This window comes from Vipera ursinii, assembly GCF_947247035.1.
Source record: "Vipera ursinii genome assembly, chromosome: 1".
NCBI classification, from domain to species: Eukaryota; Metazoa; Chordata; class Lepidosauria; order Squamata; family Viperidae; genus Vipera; species Vipera ursinii.
Window position 1 is genome coordinate 211,156,264 of NC_139512.1, and position 14,075 is coordinate 211,170,338.

The 14,075-nt window shown below is 37.0% G+C and overlaps 1 protein-coding gene across 10 annotated transcripts in view; it reads left to right on the plus strand.

The window, feature by feature from the left end:
- PUM2 (pumilio RNA binding family member 2) overlaps positions 1-14,075 on the plus strand; it is an 85,414-nt gene that overhangs the window by 25,208 nt on the left and 46,131 nt on the right. For 4 of the 10 annotated variants that reach the window (XM_083376558.1, XM_083376562.1, XM_083376566.1 and 1 more), the window contains exons 6-10: positions 142-415; positions 1,001-1,094; positions 2,713-2,835; positions 10,555-10,697; positions 13,183-13,321. In XM_083376558.1, the coding sequence (XP_083232684.1) occupies positions 142-415; positions 1,001-1,094; positions 2,713-2,835; positions 10,555-10,697; positions 13,183-13,321 (773 nt within the window). The remainder of the gene's footprint in view (positions 1-141; positions 416-1,000; positions 1,095-2,712; positions 2,836-10,554; positions 10,698-13,182; positions 13,322-14,075) is intronic. The other 6 variants (XM_083376561.1, XM_083376563.1, XM_083376567.1 and 3 more) reach the window with 2 other exon arrangements.

Genomic DNA, 14,075 nt, shown 5'->3' on the forward strand with positions numbered 1-14,075 from the left:
ACTATCATATAGAACAATTGTGTGCCATTTTCTTATAAACCAAGGAGGGAAAAAAATATTGTGAGATTTTTACATATAGAAAGATTTTCACCAGATGTTTTTATAAAAGCTCATTTTTGTTTTTCATTTTTTTCCCCTAAGCAGTCGTACTCCTGGAAGCCGACAAGCATCCCCAACTGAAGTAACTGAGCGTTTGGGTCCGAACCCTAACCCTGCCGAAGGCTTGTCTTCGCTTTCTAATCCTTCAACTCACAAGCCACTGGTGGAGGAATTTTCAAACTCTGAATCTCAGAATTTGGATGCTATGGAACAAGTGGGTCTTGATTCTCTGCAGTTTGATTATCCTGGAAATCAGGTACAAATGGATTCTTCAGGAGCTACTGTGGGACTCTTTGATTATAATTCACAACAACAGGTTAGTATGTTTTTTATACCCATATTAATGGTTGGAATTACAGCATTATATACGTTACAGGTTTCAACTAAAAATGAGAACTTTCTAAAGTTCTTACATCTCTTGTTGCTGTTGTACTTTTTTAAAAAAATATTTTTTTTACTCCATGCCGATTCCATATCAAGGGAAGACACTTGATCTCAATCATAATGCCTTAGCTTTGAATAAACCCAGCCATTGTCATGAATTATCATTCATAGTTCAGTACTATGCATGGTGTCTGAATTGTAGCATATTCAAGATAATGTAACTTCTGCTACCAGCTAGATTGTGCAACATATTAAACTGAAAGAAAAAGCATGCCATGCAGAATTGACATTTCTGGTAGTAGTTTATTATAATGTGGAATTATTTCATAATATTCTTGAAGAATTACTTCTATTTAAATTTAAAATTCACAGTGTTGAACAGTCCTGTGTGTAATGCTCCATGGAGTAATAATGGGTCAGTCTTATATATTAGATAGAAAGTGTGTTTGTTAATAATGTAATGTGTGACTCAAAAATCAAATCCGTTTTGCTTATTGTCTTTTTTGTTGTCTTTTAGATATTTCAGAGGACTAATCCTCTTACTGTCCAGCAGTTAACAGCAGCACAACAGCAGCAATATGCACTGGCAGCAGCACAGCAACCGCATATAGGTGAGCATTTTAAAGTTTGTGATAAAAAGGTTCTGGATTTCAGCTGATATACATATACATATACACATAATATATATAGCAGCTGGTGTGTGTGTGTGTGTGTGTGTGTGTGTGTGTGTGTACTTAAAGTATAAAATCTTTGAACACCGGGATGGATAAAAAAAGACAAACCAAGGAAAGAGTACCGCAACACACCAACACACATCCAAATACAGCAAGATCAACTAAATCAGATAGTGAAAAGCAAGGGCGGCATTTAAATAAACAAAAAACATTGGGGTGGCCTGTCCAGGGATCAGATAAAGATCAGCGGTTAAGCATTGAAAGAAAGTCATACATGCAAGTGAATCGGGGCGGGGAGCTGTTTGCAGAAATCACAGAAGGGAGTCAGGAGGGAAACCCAGGCATAGCACAGAATAGCCAATCACAAGCAAGGAGAGTAGAGAAGGAGGACACAGAGAACAAGGAAGTACAAATACCAACAGCTATGACATTGGATGAGGAACAACAACAACAAAAAAGATCAGTCAAGGTAGTCAAACCAAAACAGATAGGGAGGAGAAAGATAAAAAAGGGGACAATAAGACCGGATTGCAAGGGAAGCAATGCGAGACAGTCTGAACAATCATGATTGGCTAGAGCAAGGTCCATCACGTGGCCAATGAGCAGAGCGTGGAACCAGACGCTTTACCAACGGTTTTTCCAACCTTCAATGCTTTCTCTGAGGACCAGCGAAAGCTTAGATTAGGTAGATATGCTTTAAACAGTTATTTTTATTGCTTATTATGATCTTTTAGCAATAAATGACTGTTTTTTTATCCATCCCAGTGTTCAAAGATTTTATACTTTAAGTAAATATGCCTGGGATTCGTAGTTTTAAAATTATTAAGAATACACACACACACACACACACACACACACACACACACACACACAGAGAGAGAGAGAGAGAGAGAGAGAGAGAGAGAGAGAGAGAGAGAGAGAGAGAGAGAGAGAGAGAGAGCGCCCAGCTGGTATATATACATACATACATACGTATATGAAATATTTCAGGATTTTGCCAGTGGAAATAAGCGGAAATATGTACAATAGATTCTTTTTTTCAAACTGCAAAAGGGGTCTTGTTTCCTCTTCAAAAGACTAACCATAGGATTGATAGATCTTAACCAGTCATAGTTGGCTGTGTCTTTAGCTGCTGCAGTTGGAGTGAAGGAATTATCTAAACTTGGGAAGTGCCAGATTCTTCCACTTGATCTTTAGTGGATGCTGGACATGCACTGCGTGAACTGCTTTCTGCCTGCAATACATTATACAATCAGCCTTGCACCTCAGTGCTTGACAGTGAAGATTGCAAAAGTGCAAAGTAGAGTCATTGTGTGGCAAGATAAAAGTATGTTATTAGAAAGTGTGTTCTAGTGTGAAATAAGCTTAAAAAAATACTAAATTTTTAATATCGGCAGTGAAAATGAAATTGTCGGTTACAATTAAGGCCTTTTCAATTTTCTACCAATATTCTCTGAAATCACATCAAACTTGTAGCATTTAAAAAACTTGTGTGGTACAACACTATGTGCTGTGTCTGTTTTTGGTGAAATTGAACCTTTTGTCACTGTAACAGGTGTATTTTCGGCAGGCTTGGCTCCAGCTGCTTTTGTGCCAAATCCCTATATTATCAGTGCTGCTCCCCCAGGTGCTGACCCGTATACAGCAGCAGGCTTGGCTGCCGCAGCTACCTTAGCAGGTAAGGCAATCCCGCTTTCAGACAACTCTAGTGTTGCATATTTTAAAAAATATTTGTTTTTTAAAAATGTATAAATCATCACCCAAGTGAGTCAGATTGTTCCTCTTGATTTTCAGATATCAGATTTACTATGGACATCAAAGCATTCAGGACTGTTCATTTTCTATTGTGTCCATGTCTGTGGAAATAATTTTAATCAAGATTTTAATTTTAATTTTCTACTAGTTTTCTTAGACTCCCAAGTCCCACGTTCCTCGTCATTCAACATTCAGCAGCAGAAAAACTAAAGCAAATGTTAGGAATTTATTGTCTTCCTTTTGAATGATGTCACAAGATTGGGACAGGACAGGAAGGAGATATTGTCAATATTTTAATTATAAATTGATACCATCAGATAAAATGTATCAAACCTGACATTTCAGAACAGACGTCATTCTTGGATTAAAATCCATAATCAAATAGATAGCATCATCTAAATTGTTACCTTAATCTGTACATAGTTAAATTACTTTTTATTGGGCTTAAGTGATTTCCGTATGGCTAACTAAGGGAGTTTGTTATTTAGGGAGCTGCTGACTGGAAGGCTGATTCAGATCACAATACTGAATGATTTATCCAAAGTTTTATTAATCTATATGATTTTTAGGCATATAAGTTTCCTAAATACTAATTCCAGGTGAACCTAGGATTACAACTATAGACCAGGCTATCGTAGGGTTGCTCCAGGTCTATTTTCTCATTGTCCCAGCTTCTAGATGGAGACAGATATCATTTAAGGCTGAAGAAGACAGATTCTACTAACTCCTATCCTCCAATTGTTTATTTGTAAACCAGTTTCTTATTCTACTATTGTTATCCATTGATTCAAATTATTTGGTCACATCTAATTTTATTCTTAATAAATATTTGGTCTACAACCTTATTTGGATTACTATATCCCAGTGTAATTAATGTAGGCCTTTACAGACTCATTACCGTATTTTCCGGCGTATAAGACGACTTGGCGTATAAGACGACCCCCTACATTTCCTGTTAAATTATAGGGTTTGGGCTATAGTCGCCATATAAGACTACCCCTCTTCCAACGCACACCAAATAAAAATTAAAAAACATCAGATTTGATTTTAATATGGTAATTTTAATTCAAATGCTTATGACATGCAGGTGCTTAGTAGGAAAACTGTCACTTATAAACATAAGGCTGTTTGTCATCAAACATGTAAACATAAAACAGTGCAAGTGGATTAAATAATAATAATAATAATAATAATAATAATAATAATAATAATAATAATAATAATAAGTTGGAGGGGACCTTGGAGGTCATCTAGTCCAACTCCCTGCTAAGGCAGGAAACCCTATACCATTTCAGACAAATGGCTGTCCAGTCTCTTTTTAAAAACTTCCAGTGTTGGAGCATTCACCACTTCTGGAGGCAGGTTGTTCCACTGGTTAATTGTTCTAACTGTCAGGAAGTTTCTCCTTAGTTCTAGGTTGCTTCTTTCCTTGACTAGTTTCCATCCATTGCTTCTTGTCCTGCTTTCAGGTGCTTTGGAGAATAGCTTGGCTCCCTCTTCTTTGTGGCAGCCCCTGAGATATTGGATCCCTGCTATCATGTCACCCCTCACCCTTCTCTTCGTTAAACTACACATACCCAATTCCAGCAACCATTCCCTATTTTCCTAATTCACTTTTTCACTTTTCCTAATTCACTCTAAAGCTTTCCCTGCGCAGAGCCTTAAGTAACACCAGCTGCCTGCAATTAGTGCAGGTTCGCATCCCACCAGGCTCAAGGTTGACTCAGCTTTCCATCCTTCCAAGGTAGGTAAAATGAGGACCCAGATTGTTGGGGGCAATAAGCTGACTTTGTAATAATGCTGCTGGGTGTGTGTGAAAGCCCTAATAAACAGGCATATACACAGAATGAAGGCTATTGCTAACCACATTGATTTGTGCTTTAAATTGTAAGCCACCCTGAGTCTTCGGAGAAGGGCAGGATATAAATGGGATTTTAAAAAAAAAGACCAAATGGGAGATCCGCTCCAGGTTTTCCAGCCAGCCCGCCCAGTTCCTGAGTCAAATGTGTCCTTAGAGCTAAGCTGCTGCTCTGGCTGCTGCCTTCCCCGCCTGCCTTTCAAGTTGGGATATACTACAGCTGCTCTTCAACTTTAGAAGGAAAGACGCCCAGACCGCAGCCTGTAAAAAAATCACAGACTGCAGCTTCTTCTCCAATTGGTCCCGCTTTCCCTGCGCAGACTAAATGGGAGATCCGCTCCAGGTTTTCCAGCCAGCCCTGTCCCTAAATTTTCAGCACCCGGCGTATAAGACAACCCCTGACTTTTGAGAAGATTTTCATGGGTTAAAAAGTAGTCTTATACGCCGGAAACTACGGTATTTGGTTTATGATAGCCTGACTTCAGCCTTAGATTCCTGCTGGCAGTTCTTAGAAACCCAAACAAATGCTTTGTAACAATTTTGCTGATAAGGAGAATCTGGCATAGTTTCTTATAAGGAAGCTTTCTCATCAGAAGAGGAAGGGCTATTGAGTTGACCTTAGTGGTGGAATCTTATCAAAAGAACTCTAGAATATTAATTGGAATTGGGAGAAAATTTGAAAGAAAGGTACAAAGTGGCTAACAGCTAAAATGAACCTATACAGCTCTGGTTGTCGGAAGATTTATGGTTTTAAAGTGGTATGTGGTATTAATATGGCATAACGTGGGCTAATACAGATGAATTGAATTTGGCAGTGTTTATTCATTGAGAGATCAGGAAAGGATTGCTGAAGAGTTTTGGGCACAATTCAGAAAAGAGTGCTGAATGATTGGGAAGGTACATTAGGTGGTGTGGTCTGCTTTGTTCTTCTTGGAAGAGGGTGGAAAATCAAAGGTTTGCCACTCAGAGAAAAGCCAGCTGCCAGCCTAATTAACAAAGGGAAAATTGGTGTCAGTGTCAGTAATTTATATGTCCTTCCTTAATTCTAAATAAGGAAGTAGGTAGGGTGCAGAAATAGAATACAGTCAGGCAGAGAGACAAGGGTATACAGTGCATTCATACTGTACCCATAGAAAAATCTTGTTGCATAATATTAAATGAGAGAAAAGTTCAGTCATTCTACAGTTTAGAATCTCTTCACTTATCTAGAAATGGGCGATCAGAACTTGGCACATCAACCATAAATCTATTAGCACTGCTAAAGAAAGCTGTTGGTTTGAAAGGACAGGTTAACAAATAAGAACATACTTTTTTTTTTACTTTTGTGTCCATTGTATGGTACTAAATAAATGTTTGGAAAGTATGAGACAAATTCTCCTCCCTATATTTGAATCTTTAGGGAGTTCACATTTTTAGGTGGATAAGATAATGATTCATGTTCGTTGTATATCATTGCCCATCCTCTCTATTTTTTAAAATATTATATGCTGTAAGTCTGGATTTGTTATATTATTTCAAGGCAAATGATGCTTGTACAGCGTGAATTAAAATATATTGGGTTTCTAACTTTCCCTTTTTGGTATATCTGCTGATTTTCAGTATTGTAGACATTTAAGCCCCCTAGAAGCCTGATGGTAAGTGATTATATTTGCCTTGTGCGGTGATGTTTGTTTGGGAACCATTCTTGCTTAAATTTGGTTAAAATTCTTTGCGTATATCTGTCTGTCTGTCTATACCAGGGGTAGGCAACCTTGGCTCTTTTATGACTCGCGGACTTCAACTCCCAGAATTCCTGAGCCAGCATAGCTGGCTCAGGAATTCTGGGAGTTGAAGTCCGCGAGTCATAAAAGAGCCAAGGTTGCCGACCCCTGGTCTATACTGTTAGTTTTGCCATGCTGAGTACTCAAAGTCTTAAGTTCCCAATCAGATAGAATTGTATCTTTTTTCCAGTTTTAAACACAATTCATTCTCACTGCTGTAAGCATATCTTTCATTAAATTCTAATGTTTCTGGCTTTTTGCTGACATTATAACTAATAAAAAGCGATTTCATTTCCATTTCTAAATTCCAAACTTTTCTGTGTTGTGCTATGTACATCTTTCTAATACTTTTGTGGGTTTTTTACATGCCCACCACATGGTTTTGTGACATTTCCAATATTTGTTACTGTAAGATTTGTCTATCTTAGATATTAATGGAGTTGTATACCAGCTGTAGAATATATTGTATCAATTAAATTTAACTTGGTGTGAATTTTGTAGATTTAGTCTGTAATTCTTCCCATTACAGTGTTGTAACTATTTCTTTAAAACGTTGCATCATTTTATCATACAGCTTTTGTTTGCTCTCTCTTGGTATAACATAACTAAGTAAAAAATTACATAGACGCCCTAACAGATGGTGCTGTTTTTGTATGAGTGTTTTAAAATCCTGTCTTTTCTCTTAATATCCCTCCTTTCTTCCTGAAACCTGATTTTACTTTCTAGCAATTTGTAAGTACATCAATTAAGATATCTTCTGGCCTTCACTAAGTAGTTCTTGCTGTCTTTTTAGAGTCTGAGTAAACCATATCTGCATCTGTAATTACATTTTTCTTGCTACAATTGTCTCCAACGTGAAAAGCATTTCCTAGAAACACTAGAGATGAGCATATTATTCCCTTCATTGAGTTTCCTGCTATTGTCACACTTCGTCTAATAATATGTCCTTTTAAATTTTGATCATTCTTTGTGGTCAGCAGTGACAAGCAGAATAAGATTCATACTCCTTTACTACCTTCTTCTCTTTTTTTGGTATCTCTGCACCATAATTATGTATAAAGCTATTGGCTGGTTCCTTCCAAAATTGCTGTTCTGCAATCAAAGGATTTTATCGACTCTGTTATCCCCTACAAGCAGCTTGCTTTATGAGGCTATTTAGACTTTGGAAGAGCAAGATCATCTCTGGAATCATGTAGGACTTTTTTGTTCTATATTGGGTCCCACTGTGCATAAACTTACCAACAGTTTATCATTCTTGTAGAGTTAAATTCTGATTCACGCCATTAGGAATATCTTGGGAAATACATTTATTTTGATCATTGTAACTCATCCTAACCACTTTAAGGAAGTTTTCTACCTTTCAAGATCTCTTTTAATCTCTTGCCATAATTTAACATACAAGTGGTCCTCATTTAGAGACCTTTCCCAGTTACAGAGGTGATGAAAAAGCAACTTTATGATGAGTTCTTACATTTACAACCTTCACAGGTCTGTAAAACAAAGGCAAGCTGACCATCATAAGCCTAGTTGTTTCGCTGAGCAACCACTTAACAACCAAGTTGCCAATACCAATAGTCACTAAATGAGGAACACCTGTAGTTAGTTTGCTGTTAAAATAAGATATTTCATTAAATGAGCCATCTGACAGAGTGAGCTTCCTGCAGAAGATTGGTTTCTCCTTGTGTTAAAAATCTTGTGATTTTTGGTTTTGAATGCAGAATATTCTCCAAAATGATTGTTTTCATTAACTATTTTATACCCTCTTGTGATTATGTAATAATGCCATGTTATTTGGATAACTTCTTGCCACAAATTCTGAGACCTCTCATTTGTTTCATCAGGCTTTTTCTGCCACTATTTCTAAAGCAGTGTTAAAGTGGGCGTCTATTAGCCATAATCATCACTGCAGGATTTATTTCATTCAATACTGCCAGCAGGAATTGTCACTGAAAATTGTCAAAGGCTTTTTCCACATCCTCCCCCAAATCAGTGCATCTTTCCTTTTTTTTTTCTAGGTTCTGTTATATTGATTATAAAACTACTGTTGTTCTTTGCATTTCTCTTTGGGATAAAACCAGTTCGGTCAATTGTGTGTGATATCTGGTATTCTTTTCTTCAGTCCGTCAGGTAATTTTGTTGCAAAAAACTTGTAATCTACCTTCAGTTGTTCTAGAGCAGGGGTGTCAAACTGCCGGCTTGCGGGCCGGTTGCATCATGCGGAGGCCGTGTCCAACCCAGCTTCGGCAATGCAAAAAAATTCATGATACATCGTGACACGTCAAGTGATGCGTCAAGTTTGACATCCGTGTTCTAGAGGGTAGGCACTGCTGCAGAGAGGTTTGTAGCACCTTGAATCATACCTGGAGGCAAGCCGAATCAGTGCAACTCTCGAAGAAGGGTTACATGGGCATTCTTTCTCTTTAAAAATTTAATTCACCTAAACATTAGACAATTAATAATTTCCAATCAATACTATATAAACAGTACAAGTAGTTCCTGACTTACTACCACAATTGGGGTGTGTGTGTAAACTTTGGGTGATAAGTCCTGACAGTCATAAGTCGAGACTCCCAGATGTCCAGACTTGTTTTGATGACTGTTTTTATGGTAGTCATTAAGCAGGTCACATCTTGAGTCCAAATCTGTTCTCCCAATTGGGCATTTTTTGGATTACAAATCAGGGTCACATGACCGTGGGATGTTGAAAGCAGCTGTAAATGTGAGCCAGTTGCCAACACTTTGAAGTAATGGTTATTTCTTCTAAGTATATGGTTTTCTCCCCAAGGTATTGTGCTTTAAACAACTAAAGATATGCCTATTCAACCAAGTATTTGTAAGATAGCTGTTTAGGTTCAGACTACCCTGATGCTTTTGAAAACTGCTTTCATTTTATTGTCTTGGATTAATGGTTTCATAGTCTTACTTTTTTGTATGCCACCTTGTCTCCTTTGGAAGAAATTGTACTATAAAACAAAAATAATTATTAATATTAAATGGATTTTTATTTTCCGCTGTGTTTTTCTACGCTAAAGTTTTTAAAAGATTGCTTAGGAAGCATTGCTATCTAATGTGCTTCAATTGATGCCTGTGTAGAAAATGACCAAGAACTTTATAAAATTATAGGAAAGCTTCACTTAACTATTCTTTTTATATTATGTATCAGATTATACATGAAACATTGATTTGAATGGGAAAAAGAAAAAAACATAATTGTCTCACTAAAATCAAATTGTAAAAAGATTCAATTTGACTAGTTTATGTTACAGATGTACTCTTTTATTAACTGTAAACTAACCTTCCACATATTGCTTTCAACTGTTAGGGACAAAAGAGAGCCATCTTTTGGTTGACGGGATTTTAAGTTTATTCTTGGGGGCATTTTGATATTACATATGTAGTGATGTTTGCTTATTTATAATAATATTAGGTAATAATAATAAGTTGGAAGGGACCTTGGAGGTCATCCAGTCCAACCCCCTGCTCAGGCAGGAAACCCTACACCATTTCAGGCAGATGGCTGTCCAGTCTCTTCTTAAAAACTTCCAGTGTTGGAGCATTCACCACTTCTGGAGGCAGGTTGTTCCACTGGTTAATTGTTCTAACTGTCAGGAAGTTTCTCCTTAGTTCTAGGTTGCTTCTCTCCTTGACTAGTTTCCATTCGTTGTTTCTTGTCCTGCTTTCAGGTGCTTTGGAGAATAGCTTGACTCCCTCTTCTTTGGGGCAGCCCCTGAGATATTGCAACACTGCTAATCATGTCACCCCTCACCCTTCTCTTCGTTAAACTACACATACCCAATTCCAGCAACCGTTCCCTATATGTTTTAGCCTCCAGTCCCCCAATCATCTTTGTTGCTCTTCTCTGTACCCTTTCTAGAGTCTCAACATCTTTTTTACATCGTGGTGACCAAAACTGGATGCAGAATTCCAGGTGTGGCCTTACCAAAGCATTGCCAAGTTACTTTTGTTCCCAAAGCATTGGAAGGTATAAATATAAATATTTTGATAAAAATCTTTTCTTTGTCAGGGCCAGCAGTTGTTCCTCCTCAGTATTATGGAGTTCCGTGGGGGGTGTATCCAGCCAATTTGTTTCAACAGCAAGCAGCCGCCGCAGCAAACAGCTCTGCCAATCAGCAGGCTGCATCACAGGCACAACAAGGACAGCAGCAGGTAAACCAGACGACATGCCAAAATCTTTCTTTGCTTGTATATTTTGCCATCTAGCAGCTATATATTCTCTGTATGTGTGTCCGTGAGAGAGGTATGTGGTGTGTTGGGGAAATACTCCTACATGGCTTGATATGTTTCTTAGGTTTAGCAGTCCAAAATCTCCAATTCTTCAAGAGTATTTCATCTTCAGGTTGCTCTGCCATTTTTAGTGTACTTTAAACCATGATGTCGATTGATTTTTGAACCAGACATACTTAAAGCTTCTTTTTTTTTCTGTTCGCTAGTTGAATTCACGTGGGCATTATGTTGGCTTTTGTGTGTGTGTGTGAATTTGACAAAGCAGTGCCCCATAGCAACCAAGATCAAAATCAGAAAATGGCACAACACCAGAAATCAACCCACCTGAAGGATGGCTTGCTCTAACTTTTACCTTGGAAATAAATTGGAAAGCTATTGATTGCTCTCACCTGGTCCCTACTCTAATTTATATATGAACATCACAGAGACATCTCATTTATTAGCATGCCCTACACAATATTTGTGGATCACACTATTTCTCATTTCCATCGTTCTCTGCCAACAACCATACCAAATCCACCAAGCTGATTCCACAAGTAGAAATCATATTTTTAGAAGGGCTGTTTGTCTAGCTCAGGCATGTCAAACTCGCGACGTCACATGACATCGCATGACATATAGGTACTTTTCCCCCATTGCCGGCAATGGGGTGGGCACAGTTTTGGCATGATGCATCCGGCCCGTGGGCCGGCAGTTTGACATGCCTGGTCTAGCTGGTATGATGGCCACCAATTTTTATTACATGCCAAGGAAGAGTTCAGGATTTGCAGAGGGTGAAGGAATTGTCAAAAAGTGGATTCCTGCATGTATAAACAGAAGTGGCATTTGCTGTTTAAAACTGGAAACAGAAAACGTCTCTTGGCATCAAAAATTGAGTTTATATAATTAACCAAGGTATTGATGACATATTGCTGATGTCTCAGCAGCATTTCAGAGGGAATTGTATTATACAAATATGTTTGAACAACATAATTAACTGCATTATTAAAAGAAATGGCCTGTTTTTAATTACTTCATGTTAATGTTCTCTTGTAATTTAAATTAGTGCCTGTTATTAGGTGGTAAATCTTAGGCTCATTCAGATGTAATATTTCTTGGCTCCTAATCATACTTAGATTCCTTTCTCCTTTCATTCCTTTTTTCACAGGTAGCTTTGATTTAATGTTATATCAGTTTGGTAATAAGTTAATTGAAGGATAGTTAGAAGGCTTTAAAACTAATTTTTAAATTGTATTAATGATCACTACTATTAACCTATTCAGTACTTCATGATTAGTTAGAAAAACACAAGAAATTTGCATGTGATACGGATTTTAAAGCAAAATGACTACCGGTATATCAGGTTATGTCTGCACAAAGCCTTAAGGACAGTATTTTATGAGTGACACTTCTGTGTTTCATGCTATTTCCTATTACACATCAGAACTGAGAGATTTCTTTATTTCTCATGAGGATAATTAATAAAGAATAATTGGATATATAGCCTTAGACAAAAATGTTAGCATTTTCTTGAAATAGCTCTCAATTGAAAATAAATCTCTAGTAAAGAAATTTTAAAAAATAACTTTGATGACACATGAATAAATGTGTATGAAAATGTTTCTTTTTCAAGAATTATTGTTTAGATCACATGTCAGATTAGGTTTATTAATCTTTTACCCCTAACAGCGGTTTTTGTAGTTTACCATATTGTATGTTCAGTTGCATCTGAATAACAGGTGGAAGATGCTAATTATCTATAATTTGAAATGTTTGTAGAGTAAAAATACTAATTCAATACTCAGGAGTTCAACCTGATCTGTATTGACTGTGATTGGCAAGTGTTGACCATGGTTAAAAGTACTTAGGGTTACTTGCACTAGTCAAGATGTGCTAAGAAAGAGGTCATTATTACCTGTCAGTTCACATTAGTTCACATGGTGTAATAAGATGGAGGTGTGTTGTCACTGTGAGTTGGGGGGTGGGAGCACGAAGCGAGGCTCAGGTAATCTCAATGTATACATGGTTGTACTTTGACAATAAAGGTTTATTCGTTATTCGTTAACAATTCTTTCTGTATGATTTTGAGCCAACAAGCGTGACACCTGCAATGATCCAAGAGAGTAAATATTTCACTAAACCTAGTAATCCCAATTTCCTGGCAACTGCAATTTTAAGAATGTTAAGAAACATAATGTAAAGGCTAGTGATGGCTATAAAAATGGAATTCTTACCTGTTTGCAATGCTTATCTACTGCAATGTGTGGACTTTAATTATGTTTAGCAGTATTGGACTATAGAAAACTTCGTGTCTTAAACTTGCACCTCTTATGCCACACATTTCCTATCAAAATAATCTACTCCTAGTGCTCGTTTCTTTTGTTTATACACTTGAAAAACTACAATGAAAGCCATTGGTCTTTTGTAGGTTCTTCGTACTGGAGGAAATCAGCGCCCTCTGACTCCCAATCAGAGTCAGCAAGGGCAGCAGGCAGAGTCACTTGCAGCAGCTGCGGCAGCAAATCCAGCTTTGGCTTTTGGTCAGGGTCTTGCCACTGGCATGCCAGGTATATGATGATGAGTCAAGAAAACCAAAAACGAACTCAGTCTAAACATCCTGCAATCTTGATGTTATCACACTAGCCTATTTAGCTGTAATTTCTTTATAAAACTGTTGTTTAGCCTGAATAAAACTCTGAAATGTGATTACTGGCAGGATCAGCACAGAAGAATGCATAGGGAGAAAAGCAAAGATTTGGGAATAATATGCAAAGTAGTAGCTTGGTTCCAGCCCTCTAGGGTGTTGTATCTTTACTACCTCCCCCCAAATTAAAATTCGCCAGTTCTAATCTCCCAGTTAATAGAGTTGGAAAACTAGGGAATGATAATAGTGTTCATGTAAAAATGGGCCTTGTTTTATTTGTTTTCTGCTGCAGCCTTGTGTGCTCTCCAAAATACCCATGCCAGGAACCATTTGAAATAGAAAATGAACCATAAATGAAAGGCAGTTCCTATGTGCAAGCAGAAATGTCCTAAATGAACAGCTTGTATCGAGGACTATTTTAATGTGCTTATCTTAAAATGTATTTAGTATTTGTTATAATATATAATACATAGAACTCAGTTCAGTAACGTTTCAGATATGTTATTTTTTTAAAAAAGTATTCTGCCTTAATCCATATTTTATATATATATATATATATATATATATATATATATATATATATATATATATATATATATATATATATATATATATATATATATATATATATATGTTGATATTAAAGCATGGATTTAGAGACTTCCTTTGGTTAACGC